The sequence below is a fragment of the Gigantopelta aegis genome, chromosome 6, assembly GCF_016097555.1.
Source record: "Gigantopelta aegis isolate Gae_Host chromosome 6, Gae_host_genome, whole genome shotgun sequence".
Lineage (NCBI taxonomy): Eukaryota > Metazoa > Mollusca > Gastropoda > Neomphalida > Peltospiridae > Gigantopelta > Gigantopelta aegis.
Window position 1 is genome coordinate 88,459,399 of NC_054704.1, and position 24,008 is coordinate 88,483,406.

The window sequence follows — 24,008 nt, forward strand, 5'->3', positions numbered from 1 at the left end:
ATCCATTGCAAACATCAGAAAATAATGAATTTCAATTGATGCATGCAAATATAATTAATAAACAAAACAATTGATTACTTATAGTCCGTCCAACAAGGAATACCTTTTTTCATACTATGGAATTTACAAGTTATGTATAGCCAACTGATTTGTAAAGTGCATACAATTTAAAAAAATAATAATTCAAAAACACTTTTACTTTTCTTCTTACATCAAACCAAACTGAAATTATTGACAAAATTGTTACAGAATGATGGGACGCACTAGAGTTAAAAAATCCTATGAATGAATTCCAGTTACCTAAGAGTTTGAAATAATGTCTCCAATATATACCCACTAAAATTCTAATACAAACTTAGTTTACATTACTTTTTATAGCTCTATTAAAGAAAAAATAACACTGCAAAGACAGCTCACAGAATTATGTAAGTAAAACTTTTTTCTTTTTTTAAAAAAGCTTTAACAACATAATATCAAAGTATATAACAACTCACTGGCATGTTGGTGAATGTCGGAACGGAGCTGGCATCCGACCCTCGTCCACTCGGGAGGTCAGTCCCGGCCTCGGCCTTGTTCCCCGTCCCCGGCACCCCCTGGTTATAGACACTCGACTTGCTCTTCATCGAATCCACACCGCTCGCCTTTCCTGACATCCGAGATGACGTCTTGTCAGTCTGCTGACCTTCCTGACCACCCGACATCTCTCTGTTCTCATTCCTATCCTGCGGTGACCCATCCTGAGCGAAGTTCAGCTGGAACTCGTGCGACTGTTTGAGCGGGGGCCTGTGAGGTCGCATCTCGTCGAAGTACTGCAGCGACCGGTCACTGTATCTCTTCTTGTCAGGCGAGTCCGGCGGCCATGACAGGTCTGTACTGCTCTCCGTCGTGTTGTCCGACTGCTGCAGCATCACGTGTTTCCGCGGACTCGTGCTGTCCTCACTGCGCTCGTAGATGTCACTCAGAGATTGCTTCGAGCTGAACGGAGTTCGACACTCGGACTTCTTACCAGCTTCACCTTTGCTGGAGAAGCTTATTACATCTGTAAAATAGATGTAGCTACTGATGGCAGATGGTATAAAGTTAATCTCATACCCAGTGCATGGAACAACTAGACTCGGACTTCTTACCCGGTTCACCTTTGTTTCAGAAGCTTATTAAATCTGTAAAATAGACGTAGCTAATGATGGCAGATGGTATAAAGCTAATCTCATACCCAGTGCATGGAACACCTTATGTTATCCAGGGTATTACATCTGTAAAATAGACGTAGCTAATGATGGCAGATGGTATAAAGTTAGTATCATACCCAGTGCATGGAACACCTTATGTTATCCAGGGTATTACATCTGTAAAATAGATGTAGCTAATGATGGCAGATGGTATAAAGTTAGTATCATACCCAGTGCATGGAACACCTTATGTTATCCAGGGTATTACATCTGTAAAATAGACGTAGCTAATGATGGCAGATGGTATAAAGTTACTCTCATACCCAGTGCATGGAACACCTTATGTTATCCAGGGTATTACATCTGTAAAATAGACGTAGCTAATGATGGCAGATGGTATAAAGTTAGTATCATACCCAGTGCATGGAACATCTTATGTTATCCAGGGTATTACATCGGTAAAATAGATGTAGCTAATGATGGCAGATGGTATAAAGTTAGTATCATACCCAGTGCATGGAACACCTTATGTTATCCAGGGTATTACATCTGTAAAATAGACAATCATTTGTCTGTGATGCATAAGTAAAGTTTGTTTTATTTAACGACGCCACTAGAGCACATTGATTTTTAATCTTATCATCGGCTATTGGACGTCAAACATATGGTCATTCTGACACTGTTTTTAGAGGAAACCCGCTGTCGCCACATAGGCTACTCTTCTTTACGACAGGCAGCAAGGGATCCTTTATTTGCGCTTCCCACAGGCAGGATAGCACAAACCATGGCCTTTGTTGAACCAGTTATGGATCACTGGTCGGTGCAAGTGGTTTACACCTACCCATTGAGCCTTGCGGAGCACTCACTCAGGGTTTGGAGTCGGTATCTGGATTAAAAATCCCATGCCTCGACTGGGATCCGAACCCAGTACCTACCAGCCTGTAGACCGATGGCCTGCCACGACGCCACCGAGGCCGGTGTGATGCATAAGTGCAAGGGCTGTAAATAACTTTTAATCCAAAAAGGATGTTAAAATTTGCTTAAAACCTGGTTTTTGAGGATATGTAAGAAATAGAATATGTGTCTGTTAAGATACCATTTATTTTACAACACGATGTTTAAAAACGTATCAAACCCAGTTTTGCTCATTAGATACATTTGAATACAACTCGTAAGGTAAGTGGTATCTAACAGCCACTCATGTAGTATTCTCTCTGTAGCAACTCATGGAAGATGGTATACAATTAATCTTATAGGCTACTTGGTGCATAAAAAACCTTAAGTTATCCAGGTTATTCATTATCTTTAAAAGTATGAGTGTTCGAGAAACGTGATTAGGTATGTCTGTAGGTGGTGGTGGTGGTGGTGGTGGTGGTGGTGGTGGTGGTAGTAGCGATAACAGAAAACTGGAAGGACATTACATAGAGTACCTGGCATGGAAGCTGTACTGGATTAAGCAGCTTCTGAGATCATGGCAAAATGGTAGTATATTACACATACACCACTCTCATATCATAGTTTGACAGTTACAAAAATAATAAGTTGATCTCCAGGATCCCTGTAAGTGCGGGGCTATTAGCATTTGCTAGATCTGCTATTTTAATCCAGCACTGCATGGAAGAGGTACAGTGCAATGATATCACAGGCCTACCCAGTATAGCCTATTCTTCAACACATGAACATTATTGTTTGACATTCTTTGTACATGCTTTTTATCAGAAATGCTTAATTTTCTAAATGCAGAAAATTTATGTGTATTGTATTACTAGAATGATACAGAACCAATGCTACGGTAAAATATCAATGGATAGGATAGCATAGGAAATGTTTTATTTAACGACACATTTTATTTACGGTTATATGGCGTCGGACATATGGTTAAGGACCACACAGATATTGAGAGAGGAAACCTGCTGTCGCCACTTCATGGGCTATTCTTTTCAATTAGCAGCATGGGATCTTTTATATGCACCATCAAACAGACAGGATAACACATACCACAGCCTTTCATATACCAGTCATGGTAAATATCAATGGATGATTATTTATAACAGAGCTCTGTGTATAAATAGTATAAGCTTTGCTATCGCTATTTGTGAGATCTAAGACAATATTTCAAATTAATTCAATTTTAGAGCATTGCATTTCAATTATTTCATTTTGAACTACAATGCCATCACGACACTGTGGTTCCTCATTACCGGAATCTGTTCCGTCACTCATGTGCGGAGCATCCTCGGTCACCCTGATCCCCTGGGCGAGGCATTGGAGAACCTTGAGGGCATCAATATTGGATTTAGCAGCTTCAGCCAGGATGGGAATCGCGATGATGCCGTCCACCCAGCTCTCGTTGGCCAGACCGAGACCACACTGTGACAGAGCCCTGAGGGCGTCTTCAAACCCCCCGCTCAGCTGGTTGGTGCAGCGCCACACATCCAGGGAGTGCCACAGGGTGGGGCTCAGGTCGTGCACACTGCTGCTGATAGCACCACTCCGACTAGACTGGATGTCGTCATGGGCACGCTTCTCATACAACTCCTTCGTGGCCTAAAATTTAAAAAAATATTTTTTTAATAAACATTGTATATTAAAAAAATTCCAATTTTTGGAATGAGATTTGTGAACAGGCAATCAACTAAAATTAAAGAGTTTTATTCAAGAGTAAGATGGTGGTGATTCACTGTAGCAGAACTGCTTTTCTTAAAACAGAAAGAAGCTCTCACACTCTCTCTCTCTGTCTCTTCATCCTACACCCCCTTCCGTTCTGCCTCTCTCTGACAGTTTGTCTCTTCCCACCTCATCATCTGTTTGTCTCTATCTGTCTCCATCTCTCTGTCACTCTATCTTTCTCTGTCTCTGTCTCTGTCTCTCTCTCTCTCTCTCTCTCTGTCTTCTATTTTCTCTGCATCTCACACATACAAACTACATGCACGCACGCACACACTGTTACATAACCACACACACACGGACATACAGAGGTAAATGTATGTATTAGATATATATTTACTTACATCACTGATCTCTTTAAGGTTGTGCTGGGGTGGAATCCGGTCTGCATCTCACACATACAAACTACATGCACGCACACACTGTTACACACACACACACACAAGGACATATAGAGGTAAATGTATGTATTAGATATATATTTACTTACATCACTGATCTCTTTAAGGTTGTGCTGGGGTGGAATCCGGTCTGCATCTCACACACACAAACTACATGCACGCACGCACACACTGTTACATAACCACACACACACGAACATACAGAGGTAAATGTATGTATTAGATATATATTTACTTACATCACAGATCTCTTTAAGGTTGTGCTGGGGTGGAATCCGGTCTGCATCTCACACATACAAACTACATGCACGCACGCACACACTGTTACATAACCACACACACAAGGACATACAGAGGTAAATGTATGTATTAGATATATATTTACTTACATCACTGATCTCTTTAAGGTTGTGCTGGGGTGGAATCCGGTCTGCATCTCACACATACAAACTACATGCACGCACGCACACACTGTTACATAACCACACACACAAGGACATACAGAGGTAAATGTATGTATTAGATATATATTTACTTACATCACTGATCTCTTTAAGGTTGTGCTGGGGTGGAATCCGGTCTGCATCTCACACATACAAACTACATGCACGCACGCACACACTGTTACACACACACACACACACAAGGACATACAGAGGTAAATGTATGTATTAGATATATATTTACTTACATCACTGATCTCTTTAAGGTTGTGCTGGGGTGGAATCCGGTCTGCATCTCACACATACAAACTACATGCACGCACGCACACACTGTTACATAACCACACACACAAGGACATACAGAGGTAAATGTATGTATTAGATATATATTTCCTTACATCACTGATCTCTTTAAGGTTGTGCTGGGGTGGAATCCGGTCTGCATCTCACACATACAAACTACATGCACGCACACACTGTTACACACACACACACACAAGGACATACAGAGGTAAATGTATGTATTAGATATATATTTACTTACATCACTGATCTCTTTAAGGTTGTGCTGGGGTGGAATCCGGTCTGCATCTCACACATACAAACTACATGCACGCACGCACACACTGTTACATAACCACACACACACACACGGACATACAGAGGTAAATGTATGTATTAGATATATATTTACTTACATCACTGATCTCTTTAAGGTTGTGCTGGGGTGGAATCCGGTCTGCATCTCACACATACAAACTACATGCACGCACGCACACACTGTTACATAACCACACACACACGGACATACAGAGGTAAATGTATGTATTAGATATATATTTACTTACATCACTGATCTCTTTAAGGTTGTGCTGGGGTGGAATCCGGTCTGCATCTCACACATACAAACTACATGCACGCACACACTGTTACACACACACACACACAAGGACATACAGAGGTAAATGTATGTATTAGATATATATTTACTTACATCACTGATCTCTTTAAGGTTGTGCTGGGGTGGAATCCGGTCTGCATCTCACACATACAAACTACATGCACGCACGCACACACTGTTACATAACCACACACACACACACGGACATACAGAGGTAAATGTATGTATTAGATATATATTTACTTACATCACTGATCTCTTTAAGGTTGTGCTGGGGTGGAATCCGGTCTGCATCTCACACATACAAACTACATGCATGCACGCACACACTGTTACATAACCACACACACACGGACATACAGAGGTAAATGTATGTATTAGATATATATTTACTTACATCACTGATCTCTTTAAGGTTGTGCTGGGGTGGAATCCGGTCTGCATCTCACACATACAAACTACATGCACGCACGCACACACTGTTACACACACACACACACACACGGACATACAGAGGTAAATGTATGTATTAGATATATATTTACTTACATCACTGATCTCTTTAAGGTTGTGCTGGGGTGGAATCCGGTCTGCATCTCACACATACAAACTACATGCACGCACGCACACACTGTTACATAACCACACACACACACACGGACATACAGAGGTAAATGTATGTATTAGATATATATTTACTTACATCACTGATCTCTTTAAGGTTGTGCTGGGGTGGAATCCGGTCTGCATCTCACACATACAAACTACATGCATGCACGCACACACTGTTACATAACCACACACACACGGACATACAGAGGTAAATGTATGTATTAGATATATATTTACTTACATCACTGATCTCTTTAAGGTTGTGCTGGGGTGGAATCCGGTCTGCATCTCACACATACAAACTACATGCACGCACGCACACACTGTTACACACACACACACACACACACGGACATCCAGAGGTAAATGTATGTATTAGATATATATTTACTTACATCACTGATCTCTTTAAGGTTGTGCTGGGGTGGAATCCGGTCTGCATCTCACACATACAAACTACATGCACGCACGCACACACTGTTACATAACCACACACACACGGACATACAGAGGTAAATGTATGTATTAGATATATATTTACTTACATCACTGATCTCTTTAAGGTTGTGCTGGGGTGGAATCCGGTCTGCATCTCACACATACAAACTACATGCACGCACGCACACACTGTTACACACACACACACACACACACACGGACATACAGAGGTAAATGTATGTATTAGATATATATTTACTTACATCACTGATCTCTTTAAGGTTGTGCTGGGGTGGAATCCGGTCTGCATCTCACACATACAAACTACATGCACGCACGCACACACTGTTACACACACACACACACACACACACACGGACATACAGAGGTAAATGTATGTATTAGATATATATTTACTTACATCACTGATCTCTTTAAGGTTGTGCTGGGGTGGAATCCGGTCTGCATCTCACACATACAAACTACATGCACACACGCACACACTGTTACATAACCACACACACACACGGACATACAGAGGTAAATGTATGTATTAGATATATATTTACTTACATCACTGATCTCTTTAAGGTTGTGCTGGGGTGGAATCCGGTCTGCATCTCACACATACAAACTACATGCACGCACGCACACACTGTTACATAACCACACACACAAGGACATACAGAGGTAAATGTATGTATTAGATATATATTTCCTTACATCACTGATCTCTTTAAGGTTGTGCTGGGGTGGAATCCGGTCTGCATCTCACACATACAAACTACATGCACGCACACACTGTTACACACACACACACACAAGGACATACAGAGGTAAATGTATGTATTAGATATATATTTACTTACATCACTGATCTCTTTAAGGTTGTGCTGGGGTGGAATCCGGTCTGCATCTCACACATACAAACTACATGCACGCACGCACACACTGTTACATAACCACACACACACACACGGACATACAGAGGTAAATGTATGTATTAGATATATATTTACTTACATCACTGATCTCTTTAAGGTTGTGCTGGGGTGGAATCCGGTCTGCATCTCACACATACAAACTACATGCACGCACGCACACACTGTTACATAACCACACACACACGGACATACAGAGGTAAATGTATGTATTAGATATATATTTACTTACATCACTGATCTCTTTAAGGTTGTGCTGGGGTGGAATCCGGTCTGCATCTCACACATACAAACTACATGCACGCACACACTGTTACACACACACACACACAAGGACATACAGAGGTAAATGTATGTATTAGATATATATTTACTTACATCACTGATCTCTTTAAGGTTGTGCTGGGGTGGAATCCGGTCTGCATCTCACACATACAAACTACATGCACGCACGCACACACTGTTACATAACCACACACACACACACACGGACATACAGAGGTAAATGTATGTATTAGATATATATTTACTTACATCACTGATCTCTTTAAGGTTGTGCTGGGGTGGAATCCGGTCTGCATCTCACACATACAAACTACATGCATGCACGCACACACTGTTACATAACCACACACACACGGACATACAGAGGTAAATGTATGTATTAGATATATATTTACTTACATCACTGATCTCTTTAAGGTTGTGCTGGGGTGGAATCCGGTCTGCATCTCACACATACAAACTACATGCACGCACGCACACACTGTTACACACACACACACACACACGGACATACAGAGGTAAATGTATGTATTAGATATATATTTACTTACATCACTGATCTCTTTAAGGTTGTGCTGGGGTGGAATCCGGTCTGCATCTCACACATACAAACTACATGCACGCACGCACACACTGTTACATAACCACACACACACGGACATACAGAGGTAAATGTATGTATTAGATATATATTTACTTACATCACTGATCTCTTTAAGGTTGTGCTGGGGTGGAATCCGGTCTGCATCTCACACATACAAACTACATGCACGCACGCACACACTGTTACATAACCACACACACACGGACATACAGAGGTAAATGTATGTATTAGATATATATTTACTTACATCACTGATCTCTTTAAGGTTGTGCTGGGGTGGAATCCGGTCTGCATCTCACACATACAAACTACATGCACGCACGCACACACTGTTACACACACACACACACACACACGGACATCCAGAGGTAAATGTATGTATTAGATATATATTTACTTACATCACTGATCTCTTTAAGGTTGTGCTGGGGTGGAATCCGGTCTGCATCTCACACATACAAACTACATGCACGCACGCACACACTGTTACATAACCACACACACACGGACATACAGAGGTAAATGTATGTATTAGATATATATTTACTTACATCACTGATCTCTTTAAGGTTGTGCTGGGGTGGAATCCGGTCTGCATCTCACACATACAAACTACATGCACGCACGCACACACTGTTACACACACACACACACACACACACGGACATACAGAGGTAAATGTATGTATTAGATATATATTTACTTACATCACTGATCTCTTTAAGGTTGTGCTGGGGTGGAATCCGGTCTGCATCTCACACATACAAACTACATGCACGCACGCACACACTGTTACACACACACACACACACACACACACACGGACATACAGAGGTAAATGTATGTATTAGATATATATTTACTTACATCACTGATCTCTTTAAGGTTGTGCTGGGGTGGAATCCGGTCTGCATCTCACACATACAAACTACATGCACACACGCACACACTGTTACATAACCACACACACACACGGACATACAGAGGTAAATGTATGTATTAGATATATATTTACTTACATCACTGATCTCTTTAAGGTTGTGCTGGGGTGGAATCCGGTCTGCATCTCACACATACAAACTACATGCATGCACGCACACACTGTTACACACACACACACACACACACACACACGGACATACAGAGGTATATGTATGTATTAGATATATATTTACTTACATCACTGATCTCTTTAAGGTTGTGCTGGGGTGGAATCCGGTCTGCATCTCACACATACAAACTACATGCACGCACGCACACACTGTTACACACACACACACACACACACACGGACATACAGAGGTAAATGTATGTATTAGATATATATTTACTTACATCACTGATCTCTTTAAGGTTGTGCTGGGGTGGAATCCGGTCTGCATCTCACACATACAAACTACATGCACGCACGCACACACTGTTACATAACCACACACACACACACGGACATACAGAGGTAAATGTATGTATTAGATATATATTTACTTACATCACTGATCTCTTTAAGGTTGTGCTGGGGTGGAATCCGGTCTGCATCTCACACATACAAACTACATGCACGCACGCACACACTGTTACACACACACACACACACACGGACATACAGAGGTAAATGTATGTATTAGATATATATTTACTTACATCACTGATCTCTTTAAGGTTGTGCTGGGGTGGAATCCGGTCTGCATCTCACACATACAAACTACATGCATGCACGCACACACTGTTACATAACCACACACACACACACGGACATACAGAGGTAAATGTATGTATTAGATATATATTTACTTACATCACTGATCTCTTTAAGGTTGTGCTGGGGTGGAATCCGGTCTGCATCTCACACATACAAACTACATGCACGCACGCACACACTGTTACATAACCACACACACACGGACATACAGAGGTAAATGTATGTATTAGAAATATATTTACTTACATCACTGATCTCTTTAAGGTTGTGCTGGGGTGGAATCCGGTCTGCATCTCACACATACAAACTACATGCACGCACGCACACACTGTTACACACACACACACACACAAGGACATACAGAGGTAAATGTATGTATTAGATATATATTTACTTACATCACTGATCTCTTTAAGGTTGTGCTGGGGTGGAATCCGGTCTGCATCTCACACATACAAACTACATGCACGCACGCACACACTGTTACACACACACACACACACACACACACGGACATACAGAGGTATATGTATGTATTAGATATATATTTACTTACATCACTGATCTCTTTAAGGTTGTGCTGGGGTGGAATCCGGTCTGCATCTCACACATACAAACTACATGCACGCACGCACACACTGTTACACACACACACACACACACACACGGACATACAGAGGTAAATGTATGTATTAGATATATATTTACTTACATCACTGATCTCTTTAAGGTTGTGCTGGGGTGGAATCCGGTCTGCATCTCACACATACAAACTACATGCACGCACGCACACACTGTTACACACACACACACACACACGGACATACAGAGGTAAATGTATGTATTAGATATATATTTACTTACATCACTGATCTCTTTAAGGTTGTGCTGGGGTGGAATCCGGTCTGCATCTCACACATACAAACTACATGCACGCACGCACACACTGTTACATAACCACACACACACACACGGACATACAGAGGTAAATGTATGTATTAGATATATATTTACTTACATCACTGATCTCTTTAAGGTTGTGCTGGGGTGGAATCCGGTCTGCATCTCACACATACAAACTACATGCACGCACGCACACACTGTTACACACACACACACACACACGGACATACAGAGGTAAATGTATGTATTAGATATATATTTACTTACATCACTGATCTCTTTAAGGTTGTGCTGGGGTGGAATCCGGTCTGCATCTCACACATACAAACTACATGCACGCACGCACACACTGTTACACACACACACACACACACGGACATACAGAGGTAAATGTATGTATTAGATATATATTTACTTACATCACTGATCTCTTTAAGGTTGTGCTGGGGTGGAATCCGGTCTGCATCTCACACATACAAACTACATGCATGCACGCACACACTGTTACATAACCACACACACACACACGGACATACAGAGGTAAATGTATGTATTAGATATATATTTACTTACATCACTGATCTCTTTAAGGTTGTGCTGGGGTGGAATCCGGTCTGCATCTCACACATACAAACTACATGCACGCACGCACACACTGTTACATAACCACACACACACGGACATACAGAGGTAAATGTATGTATTAGATATATATTTACTTACATCACTGATCTCTTTAAGGTTGTGCTGGGGTGGAATCCGGTCTGCATCTCACACATACAAACTACATGCACGCACGCACACACTGTTACACACACACACAAGGACATACAGAGGTAAATGTATGTATTAGATATATATTTACTTACATCACTGATCTCTTTAAGGTTGTGCTGGGGTGGAATCCGGTCTGCATCTCACACATACAAACTACATGCACGCACGCACACACTGTTACACACACACACACACACACGGACATACAGAGGTAAATGTATGTATTAGATATATATTTACTTACATCACTGATCTCTTTAAGGTTGTGCTGGGGTGGAATCCGGTCTGCATCTCACACATACAAACTACATGCACGCACGCACACACTGTTACACACACACACACACACAAGGACATACAGAGGTAAATGTATGTATTAGATATATATTTACTTACATCACTGATCTCTTTAAGGTTGTGCTGGGGTGGAATCCGGTCTGCATCTCACACATACAAACTACATGCACACACGCACACACTGTTACACACACACACACACACACGGACATACAGAGGTAAATGTATGTATTAGATATATATTTACTTACATCACTGATCTCTTTAAGGTTGTGCTGGGGTGGAATCCGGTCTCCTTCTTTCACCTCACCTGGCTCGATTAACGCATCGGCCAAAATAATCTTCCCTACTTCAATAATGAACCTCAGTGACAGCAGGGCATTTGGGTACGGATTATAGGCTTCCTGGCAGTCTTGCAAACCTGAACAGATTTCAAGATTCATATTATGACTTTTAAAACAAGAAATTTATTTTAATGATTTTTAGGTTAATGGTCTGCGTTTGGACATTTATCACAATACAGGATAATAAGCTTAAAAACAGTCGCATAGAAATTGTTTGTTACATAGAAGATATTTCATGTTTTTTGTCAAATAAAATTATGATTTATATCTCATCGAGTGAAGTTTACAATCATACCTCACGAGTCGTGCTTGTGTGACAAGTGTGATATGATTGCAAAGTTCACTCGATGAAATATAAATCATATTTGACAAAAAAACATGAAATTTTCTATTTATTACATAACTTTTGGCAATTTACCTTTATTTTTAAAATGCCAGCAGCAAAATAGTTCTGGCATTCTTACAGTGAAGATAACACATTCTACAGTGACGATAACACATTTTAGGCTGAAATAGTGAAATTTTCACGCTAAAATGTGTTAATGTTACAGAATGACTAATAACACTTTTATTTCACTGATATTTTAAGATATTTCACTAATTTCACTAAATGTTATATAATAATATAAAACATTAACCAGCTTGGTGGTAGTATTGAAGAAGTTATTTGTCAAGATGGATAACGAGCTAATTATTGTGGCTGCTATTTCAGATCATTACAAAAAAACAAAGACAAAGTAAGAGACTTGAAATAAAAGAAACACAAGCATATTCAATCACTTGTCACTAAATCTGATAAAACAGTAATTGTAGTGAAGACCATAACTCTACACAATGCAGAGCCAAAAGGATGTTTTAACTAAATCTTCACTGCATGAATCACTGAAAGCAGTGGTGATACCACGTGTTCCCAACATAATTCCCATTCAGTCGGCATATTTTAATTTCCTTGATCCACTAAGATATAAAGCTTGTTTCATACCATCCAAGTAAGTGAAGAGTCTGTTTTTGAAGTCTGAATGGCCCTGTAGCTGCCCAGCCATGTGGTGGTAGAACAGTCGTGTGAACACAAGCTGGCCCATCTGAAAGTGAATGTTTTAAACATTATGGCTCTACTATAAATAACAATTAAAAAATATATCAATAGATATTTATTATTAATATAAAAATGGTTACTATATTACAACATTCTAAAAATGTAGACACATCAACATTAAAAAGAACTAAAAATCTCTTCTTTTTTTTTTTTTTAAATCAGAAACCAGTTTCAGATATGAAAATGATACTTGACATAAATGGAGAAAACTTGGAGTGTTTTCTCTTTTATAGATACATTACCTGTCCTCAAACAAGGGCACCTCCCCCCCCACGCAAGTGGTCTGGTCCGAACATCCCAACAGCCAATGGGATGGCCTAAATTCTTCTACTGCATACTGCTCTCTAGTTCCGGTCACATGACTGTAACTTCCTTCTTTTTCCATGAGCGCATCGCACAGAGAACAGGAAGCGGGGAGGCCCGGGCGGGATAAAATCTTGAGGACAGGTAATGTATCTATAAAAGAGAAAACACTCCAAGTTTTCTCCATTTCTATAGACATTACCTGTCCTCAAACAAGGGCAGCATTCAACAGATGGTGGTGGGTGCCGAGATCCGTAGATGCGTGTGATAACTCCCCAACCGGAAAGAGGCTGACTAGTGGAAGAATAAGGCCAACCTTGGCAAGCTCTCCTCCTAGGGATGCCCGTCACAGACCAATGCAGGTGATGTTAGTAACAACAACCAGAATGGTGGCATCCGTCAGCAGTGGCAGGTACGGCTCCCAGAACAAGGACCAGGAGGCGGCTGCCACATCTCATGCTGGTTCTGACAGAGTGGGAAGTCGTAGCCACCAGGGATGCAGGTGTTAGGTAACCCTCACGTATTGAAGTGTTATTTTTGTAATAACAAGCGACAACCTAATGAGGTGCATCCGTCAGAACATTGAACAGAACAAGACCCCCGAGTGTTTTCTGTCTAGTACACCAAAGAACTGTTAGTTCAATAACGACAACAAATAACCACATGCAGTGCAGGGTAAAGGTTATCGAGACAAAAGTGGATGGTATAGTCTTGGTATGGTAGACGTGGATGGTATAGTCTTGACGTGGGATAAAGCAACAGATGATCCCAGTCTGGCAGCGGTAAAGGATGTGGATCGGCAAGACGTATTAGATCTGGATACCACATCCTGGATGGCCACGCCAGAGCAATGAGCAACAGGCAACAATGGTACAGCTGAAACCTCTGAAGCACCCTTGGAAGGAGGATTGGTGGAGGAAAAGCGTATGCGTCCATCTGTCCCCAGCTGATGGCCAAGGCGTCGAGATCCAGAGCTTCGGAATCTGGCACCGGAGACACGTAAACCCTCAGATGATGGTTGAATCGTGTGGCAAAGAGATCGACGTTTGGTGTCCAAAGTCTGTCGCATACCCATCGAAACGCTTCGTGATGGAGCATCCATTCCGTCGGCTGTGGAGACGACGTCCGAGACAGTGTGTCGGCTAGTACATTGGAAACCCCTGGAATATGGCGAGCCCGAAGTTGCAACGGAATCTCGTCGACCAGCTTGTAGAGATGATAAGTCAACTGCAGCAGACTGCTGGAGTGGGTTCCGCCCTGACGGTTGATATAAGCCGCTGCAGTGGTACTGTCTGTGGCTACCATGAGAGAGGCGCCTGACAGCATCTCTCGCCAAAGAAGGATGACATTGTAACTGCCAACATCTCCAACAGGTTGATGTGTAGATCGGCTTCATCTGGAAACCACAGCCACCAACAGGGACTGGACTGCCAAGGCGACTGGTAACCGGATCAGCAAATCTGCGTTATTGTACTGAATGCATGGATTCAGAAACAAACTGGATACCGCGACCTCTAAGCGTCAAATGTTGCGCCGACGTCAAAATTACTCTTGCAATGAAACTTCATGAAACAGTAATAGAGTGATTCAGGAATCAAGACATCGGAAACAGCGACTCCGTGATACAGGCAAGAGCCAAGACAGCGTAGCAACTTGCTACGCTATATGCCCGATATACCTGGAAGTGAAGCAACGCAAAACAGCAACCAGCTAAAATCCACGGCCGTCACACCACCTGGTGCGAAACAGCAGCAGAGACCATCTAGACAGCATCGGTCACGAACTCTGGCGGTAACAACAGTGAACATCAGTGAGTTGATAAGCCACAATGAGGTTGCATAGTACCAAAGAAGAGAGTACCGTGTCAAAGTTCGACATGCACCGTCAAATATTTACGGAGTAAAAGCAGCTGTGGGTGTGATTGGTAGTAATATGTGACATTGATTATTTGTGCAAATACTATTATCCATTGACAATAAATAAATACACTTTTATTTGTTATACAGTTGTTATGCAGTATATACCAGAGGTTGAAACTTAATGCAGGGTACCCCCAAAAATGGAACTGCAATTTTCAGCAAAAATGACGGTTGCTATTAAAAACATAAATTAAATCTCTTAAATGATACGTGACCCCCCATTTTCTTGCAGCTAGATTAGATGTGAGGAACCACACTTTCTATTGCTGTACTTCCTGGGTGTGTTGAAACGCTGCTTATATCAGTTTTATTAGTAAACGTTAACATTATCGGCAATAGGAATTGATTTGGTCTAATGGAACCATGAACCATAGGAAAACGGTGACGGTAAAACCCCGTACCACGTGATGGCAACTGGATAACTTCCGGAATCAGCGGAAGTAGCGACTGTCTTGCATCGCCACCGGATATAGAGAACGATCTGCCGAATGTCGCTGAACCTTCCTCGAACAAGAGAATATCGGTGCACGGGATCTCAACACAAGTGACCGGACCAGTAGACTGTCTTCGTCACCAACCCGGAACGCTTGTAACGTCGAACCCCTTCATGGCAAACAGCCGTATGTAGACCACAGGTCTGCCAAAATTACTGGCTTGTGCTGAAAGTCAAGAATGGATCGCTTCAGGCAAGTCGGTTGACGATAGTGTGCAATCGTAGTGCACATAGACGTCACGGAAGATATAAGGTAGACCAACATCAAAGTCGACGGCTAGAACAAGGCATATCCTCTGGCATCCTGCACATGAGGAGTTATGGTCGCCAGGATAACATCAAATAGGACAGCATGTACAAACATGTACGCTGAACTGAAGCCATCGACAGGACGTGCCAATCTGTAAGTTCTAGGAAGACGTATGGTCCCGCCGGAAACAGCGTCATCCAAGGCCGGCACCACACCGTTGAAGGATAGGTTGAAGACGAGATACGTTCGTTGTGACGAATGGGGAACGGCACAAACGAAGTCTAGTCAAGTAAACCTCGACATCGGATCAGTCCTCAAACGGAAACCTTCTAGAATGGTGCCAGTGGACTGTGCAATGACGAAAGCATATACACCGCAGCGAGACAATCAGTCACAGCCATGTGGGTCACTGCGTCCGGATCTTCTATAACGGAAGGTGCCGACGCATCATCTGGAAAATCGGTCAGTAACCTGGCACAGGCACTTCGATCCAATGTACTGGCTGCAATCGGAAACACGGATCGTGGACGGTCCCGTCAAGAGCCGGTGTAAACCCTGAACGCCGAATCAGCTGCCAACTGGTGTGGACTGTACGATGTACACGGACTGGCAGGAGCTGGTGGAACCCTGGACGCTGCACCACTTCGATCGATCACGGGACGACGGTACCGAACGGTGAGCCGATGACGCAATCTTCCAGTTCGTTACAGGGCTCCGTCTGCTTGCTGGAACAACGATCCGCACGGGCCGGTTACTGGTAGCCGTGTAAACCGACGAGGGCCTGTGGCAGCCAACGATCGAATGCCGACATCTGCCGGTGGAACCTCCGTGGCGATCATCGAAACCGGACCCTTCTTGGCTAAAACCGGTGGATGGGCCAGCGGCGGTAGCATATCAGATATGACAGCCCCTCAGTGACAGGTGGTCCGCCGCATCCAGATCTTCCAGCACCGCAAGAACCAATATATCATCAGAAAAGTAACGTAGCACCCGTGAACAGGCCAGTCGCTCTGGTCATGGCCCGATGGAGATACCGGAGAACCGGACCGTGGGCGGTCCCGTGTGGATACCAAGGAACGGATGACCACATCGTCGTTGGATGTGGCAAGGACGGCAACATGTCGTAGACGGCCGCCAAGCAATCCCTCAGTCATATGGTCCGTAGAGTCGGGCTCTTCAATGACAGATGCCACAGGCGCTTCATCACCTCGTAGAACTCGAGTACAGGCCAATCGATGTACCGTAATGGAAGCCGCCGATTAAACCGGACCGTGGATGGTCCCGTCTAGATCCCTCGGAGGCCTTGGAAGCCACATCAACTGAAGGTTGGCGCTGACGATCTGTGGAACCCGTAGGGAGCCGTACAGGTCGTGTGGAGCGGCTACGGTCCCGGCTCCGATGCGCCGAAGAGGACTTCCCCGCCGAAGAACGGTGAACCTTGTAATCCGTGAAGCGTCTATCTGAATGAGCCGGCTTCTTAGAGGGCTGCGTAGGGACAGCAGGCCTGTCATCCGAAGTCTTAGGTATCGGTGGAGCTGAAGAAGCCGCACCCCATGAAGAGGGGACTGGAACAGGACCTGACCCCGAACCCGCCGGTTTGGGTAAGGTCGCCATTGTTTCTTTCAGCATGGTCGGTAGAATTGAACGTAACACTTCCGCCACGGAGTCAGCAATCGAAGGCGAAGATTCCACCTTCTTGGTCCTCGCTGACACCACCTTCAGGTAAGCCGCGAACTCGACATCAGACAAGCCCGAACAAATGGTCGCATCTTGGAAGTGAGGCCACACGGAACACAACAACCTGGACATAAGTCGTGTGGGTCGCCGCCGGCAGTAAACTTCTTGCAGCGTAAACACGCTCGAACTAGTCGCTGAACATTATCAGATATGATAATAGTAATTTTTCAATCTGTGAAAAGAAAGAAAAACCAACCATAACACAAACACAAAGCCGGTAAATAAAGACGCCATTTTGCAAATGGCGTCCGACACGACAACCGGCGATATAACAACATTTCATGTAATTAACACTTGGCAAGTCAAGCGAAATACGCGAAAGACATACGAAAATTAAGGTGAAAAACATTTCACCCAAACACAAAGTCAGTCAACAAAGACGCCATTTTGCAAATGGCGTCCGACACAACAACCGGCAATATAAACAACATTTCATGTAATTAAACGCTTGGAAAGTCAAGCGAAATACGCGAAAAAAACAGACGAAAGCTAACGAAAACGAAGGTGAAAAACATTTCACCCAAACACGAATACAAAACCAAAGGTCTTATAAAAAAGTTGACTCCAAACAGAGCCAAGCAAAAGGACGACCAGACCCTTTAGCGAAGAGAAAAAGAAGGAAGTTACAGTCGTGTGACCGGAACTAGAGAGCAGTATGCAGTAGAAGAATTTAGGCCATCCCATTGGCTGTTGGGATGTTCGGACCAGACCACTTGCGTGGGGGGGAGGTGCCCTTGTTTGAGGACAGGTAATGTCTATAGAAAATCAAAGAACTGTGAGCTTTTCAATTAAAAGAATAATGACAGGAACATTTTGATATTGCAAAAAAATTCAGAATTCCGAAAAAATATTTACACAGGCTTTTTATAACATAACAAGCAATTATTAATTGCTATATTTACAGGTATGTTTGCTCATTACTAGCTCTGATTCTGCAGATACCGGGTACCGTACTAATTAATGTTTGTTTTCAGTATCTATACTCAAAGTTTTGTTTAAAATTTGTATTGCTATAATTTTGCCACCACTTACAGTAAGAAGTTTGATTTCGCTGGTGCGGAGGTACGGTTGTCGCACGGCCTCAGTTCGCAGCCAGTACAACATAGTCTCAGCGAGGAAGAACAGAGCCGGGATGTGGTATTTCTCTACAGGGGACACATCCAGGGACACAATCAACACGTCAAGGCAATCTGAGGACAATAATAAAAACTACAGACATCTGAGAGCACCTGTAACACTACCAGCTTACAGCAAAATGCCAATCCTTCAAAAACAAAAATTTCTATTTTTATTTTCACTTGTTACAATCTACAATCAAGTTAACCTACCTGCTGACTGACTACATAGACCAGGAACCAAGTGAGATTTAATTGTTGCAAGAGTTCCAAAAGGTTTGAGGTGGTTGAGGTGTAGAGGGACCCCAAATGACTACAGAAACCCAATTCTTAAGTAAATATAGTGCGGGAGTAAATAGGGGGCACTACTGAAATTACCCCCAAAATGGGATTTAATTGTTGTGAAAGCTCCATCCAAAATTCCTTTGCTACTTATTAGAGGACATCTCACTGAGCCCAAATTCACAACTTAAGAAAAAATATTTTGCGGGTAAGGCTACTTAAGAAAGACTCTAATTAGTGCTAATTAGGGATTTAATTGTTGTGAAAGTTCCATCCTTGGAACCAAATGTAAAATGTAGAGTATGCTAACCCGATTCAGAATTACCAATTTAAGAAAAAAATATTTCAGGAAAGTGCACTTAAGTAGAGGTCAAACGCTAATTAGGGATTTAATTGTTGTGAAAGTTCCATCCGAAATTCCTTTGCTATTTGGTAGAGGACATCTCACTGAGCCCAAATTCACAAATTAAGAAAAAATATTTTGCAGGAAAGGCTACTTAAGAAAGACTCTAATTAGTGCCAATTAGGGATTTAATTGTTGTGAAAGTTCCATTCTTGGAACCAAATGTAAAATGTAGAGTATGCTCACCCGATTCAGAATTACCAATTTAAGAAAAAGATAAAAAATGTGGGAAAGTGCACTTAAGAAGAGGTCAAATGCTAATTAGTGCTAATTAGGGATTTAATTGTTGTGAAAGTTCCATCCTTGGAACCAAATGTAGAGTATGCTCACCCGATTCGGAATTACCAATTTAAGAAAAAAAATAATGCGGGAAAGTGCACTTAAGAAGAGGTCAACGGCTACTTAAGAAGACTCTAATTAGTGCTAATTAGGGATTTAATGGTTCTGTAAGTTCCATCCTTGGAACCAAATGTGAAATGTAGAGTATGGTCACCTGATTCAGAATTACCAATTTAAGAAAAATATATTGCGGGAACGACAAGATAATGACTTATAGCATCAATGTGAAAGGTGTTTTTTTTTCTCTTTAAACATGGATATGTAGTATATCAATGGATAGCTTTTGGTAAGTATTGTACAGATAAGTCAATATTATGTATGAATATGGTATACAGAGTCATAAAACATGTTAATAGCCATTTTTAATTAAATATAGTTTTAAAAAGTATCTATTTTTCCTTCTAAAAACCTATGCGGATTTAGTTTATATTACCCGGTATACAATTTATATATGCCTAAATTATCTGTATTTCTTAGGTAAATTAAGAGAATATACGACATTTTGTATTATAGTGAGCATACTATATTACCTGCCCTTAAATATTATGTGTGCATTTCAACTAAAAGGTTTCACTCAATATTAACATCATCATTCAATTACAAACGTTTGCATTTTAGGACATATCTTAGGAAATATTTTTGAAATAGCAACATTGGAGATTTAATCGGTGATTGTTGTGGCAGCCATTTTCAAAATGGTCATTTTGGCTGCCATGGAAGCCAGTGTAGGTGTCAGAATTGAACATACGAGTATTTATTGCTATATACACACTTAATAACACAGATTTACATATAAAAGTCCGTTACACATCTTGTAGTTTACTGCTTAATGACAAGTTCATGTTGTTTTTTCTTTAAATAGCTAACATAGTTTATACTAGACTAGTATTACATTTATGTCACTGCAAGAAATGGTGTTGAAATGTTTCAAGGCTTTTCTATTATGCAGAGACATGTCAGTATGTTACACAAGCAAATCCTGGTGGTACAGGGTGTGTAACCACTTTTATGACATACTAGTATTTGCTGTATTGTGACACGCTGCATGGTCGAAAACTATTTGTTATTAACTCTTTTTAAAAAATCTTTAATATATTTTGCCTTGCAACAAGGGGCCATCTATAAAGTACATTTGCCCAGAAAGGGGGGGGGGGGGGGGGGGGTCGGGCATTACATGGGGAGGGGGTACATATGCCAAAATGTATTATTTTATTGGTGTCAGATGGATGCAGTCCATGCTCCTAATTGTGTCCGATGTACTTTTCAGCATCGAAAATTAATTTACACCTGAACACACGTGGGTGGGTGGGTGGGGGGGGGGGGGGGGGGGGGGGGGGGGGGGGGGGGGGAGGAGTAATGATCAAATATACAAAAGGTGATAAAAAAATCCCCAATTTTGAAAAAAAAACCCACTTTATGGATGGTCTCCAATTAGCATTCTGAAAACCCCATTATACAGTGACAAGATGGTGCACATCTCTCAGAAAAAAAATGGTTATTAACATGTGTTATGACTCTGTATACCATATTCATACATAATATTGACTTGTCTGTACAATACTCACCAAAAGCTATCCATTGATATACTACATGTCCATGTTCTAAAGAAAAAACCCCACCTTTCACATTGATGCTATAAGTCATTATCTTGTCTGAATCGGGTGAGCATTTCACATTTGGTTCCAAGGATGGAACTTTCACAACCATTAAATCCCTAATCAGCACTAATTAGAGTCTTTCTTAAGTAGCCTTTCCCGCAAAATATTTTTTCTTAAGCAGTGGATTTGGGCTCAGTGACATGTCCTCTACCAAATAGCAAAGGAATTTCGGATGGAACTTTCACAACAATTAAATCCCTAATTAGCATTTGACCTCTTCTTAAGTGCACTTTCCCACAATATTTTTTTCTTAAATTGGTAATTCTGAATCGAGTGAGCATACTCTTCATTTTACATTTGGTTCCAAGGATGGAACTTTCACAACAATTAAATCCCTAATTAGCACTAATTAGTCTTTCTTAAGTAGCCTTTCCCGCAAAATTTGTTTTCTTAAGTTGTGGATTTGGGCTCAGTGAGATGTCCTCTAATAAGTAGCAAAGGAATTTTGGATGGAGCTTTCACAACAATTAAATCCCATTTTGGGGGTAATTTCAGTAGCGCCCCCTATTTACTCCCGCACTATATTTACTTAAGAATTGGGTTTCTGTGGTCAGTTGGGGTCCCTCTACACCTCAACCACCTCAAACCTTTTGGAACTCTCGCAACAATTAAATCTCACTTGGCTCCCGGTCTAACACCATTATAAGCTCACAGCAAAGAAGTCAGGAAAAATATCTTTAATTATGAGAAAAATACAGTGGTTCTGTCAATAATTTCTAAACATGCATAAATATATATAATTTAACTTCATATCTGAAAATATAAACAATTACTGTTTCATATTTTATATCCTTTTTGAGAGAATATCCAACCTAAATAATTCATTATCATGTCTTAGACATGTAATGTAGTAGGGTCATACCTAGCCTAAATAACACAGGGAGGGTGGGGCACACCGATAAAAGAAAAGAATCAACTCAATAACACAAAATGTCTTCTCAAACTAGACAAAAGCCACTTTTAAACCAAAAAGAACACTTTTGCTCCAGCCCTCTATACTAGGTATGGTCTTTTTGGCAAACATTTTTTAAAAAGGCCAATTAAGGATTGTCTGTTATTTCTTTTACGTTCATCGGGGTATGAACAAACAAAAAATTATCTGCAAACTGTGTGAATCGGCAAAGCCATTCTCACATATGTTTGCGGATGATATTTTTTTGGTTCATACCCAGATGAACATAAAAGAAATAACAGACAATCCGTATAATTAAATTTAAATCATACTTGCTAATAATAATACTAAACCTTCATACTTTATTTTGAATTATTTTTGGTCCTTAAATGATAACGATAAGACAACTTGCCCATATAAAATGACGTCATCACATATGACGTTCCCTGACAACGTTAATTTTCACATTCATTTAGAAAGGAACAAACGTCTGGACCAATGGGACGACGTTATGCTGTAATGAATGTAACGCAAATATAATTATTCAAGCAACATACAAATGTCTGCAAATCCATGTAAGACTGTATTTGTGATATTTTCTAAACACAGTTTGACAACCAACTACCTGGTGTAGCCGCTACATACCTTCCTGTATCTTGCCTTTACACTGAGCCAGCTGTGCCATTTCTGTCCACGCCAAAGGGAGGTTTACATGATGGCCTACTCCAAATTCTTTTAACCCAGCTCGACGCTGAAAAAACACAGGCATAAATATTTCTGATCACTTATGTACTACAAACAAAGCAAAAAACAAAATAACTATTAAAACATCAATAAAGAAACAATCTTGGACTGAAAAAAGTGACTGACTGCACGTGTTACAGAAAACACTATAATTTTTTTAAGTTTGTATTACTTGACAAAGCAGGCTTTAAGCTGTTTTTTCCCAAATCGCCAAATGTGATTTAAAGGAAACATGTCACGTGACCTATATTTGATACCAACCATGTACAATTAATTATAAATTGAATCACCTAAAA

The 24,008-nt window shown here is 41.3% G+C and overlaps 1 protein-coding gene across 2 annotated transcripts in view; it reads right to left on the reverse strand.

Annotated features, from left to right (window-relative positions):
* The window catches only part of LOC121375337 (transmembrane protein 232-like), a 43,704-nt gene that overhangs the window by 14,343 nt on the left and 5,353 nt on the right, over window positions 1–24,008 (reverse strand). For both annotated transcript variants that reach the window (XM_041502746.1, XM_041502745.1), the window contains exons 4-9: window positions 23,614–23,719; window positions 19,312–19,469; window positions 13,464–13,563; window positions 12,389–12,558; window positions 3,371–3,716; window positions 495–1,039 (exon numbers count right to left, since the gene is read on the reverse strand). In XM_041502746.1, the coding sequence (XP_041358680.1) occupies window positions 495–1,039; window positions 3,371–3,716; window positions 12,389–12,558; window positions 13,464–13,563; window positions 19,312–19,469; window positions 23,614–23,719 (1,425 nt within the window). The remainder of the gene's footprint in view (window positions 1–494; window positions 1,040–3,370; window positions 3,717–12,388; window positions 12,559–13,463; window positions 13,564–19,311; window positions 19,470–23,613; window positions 23,720–24,008) is intronic.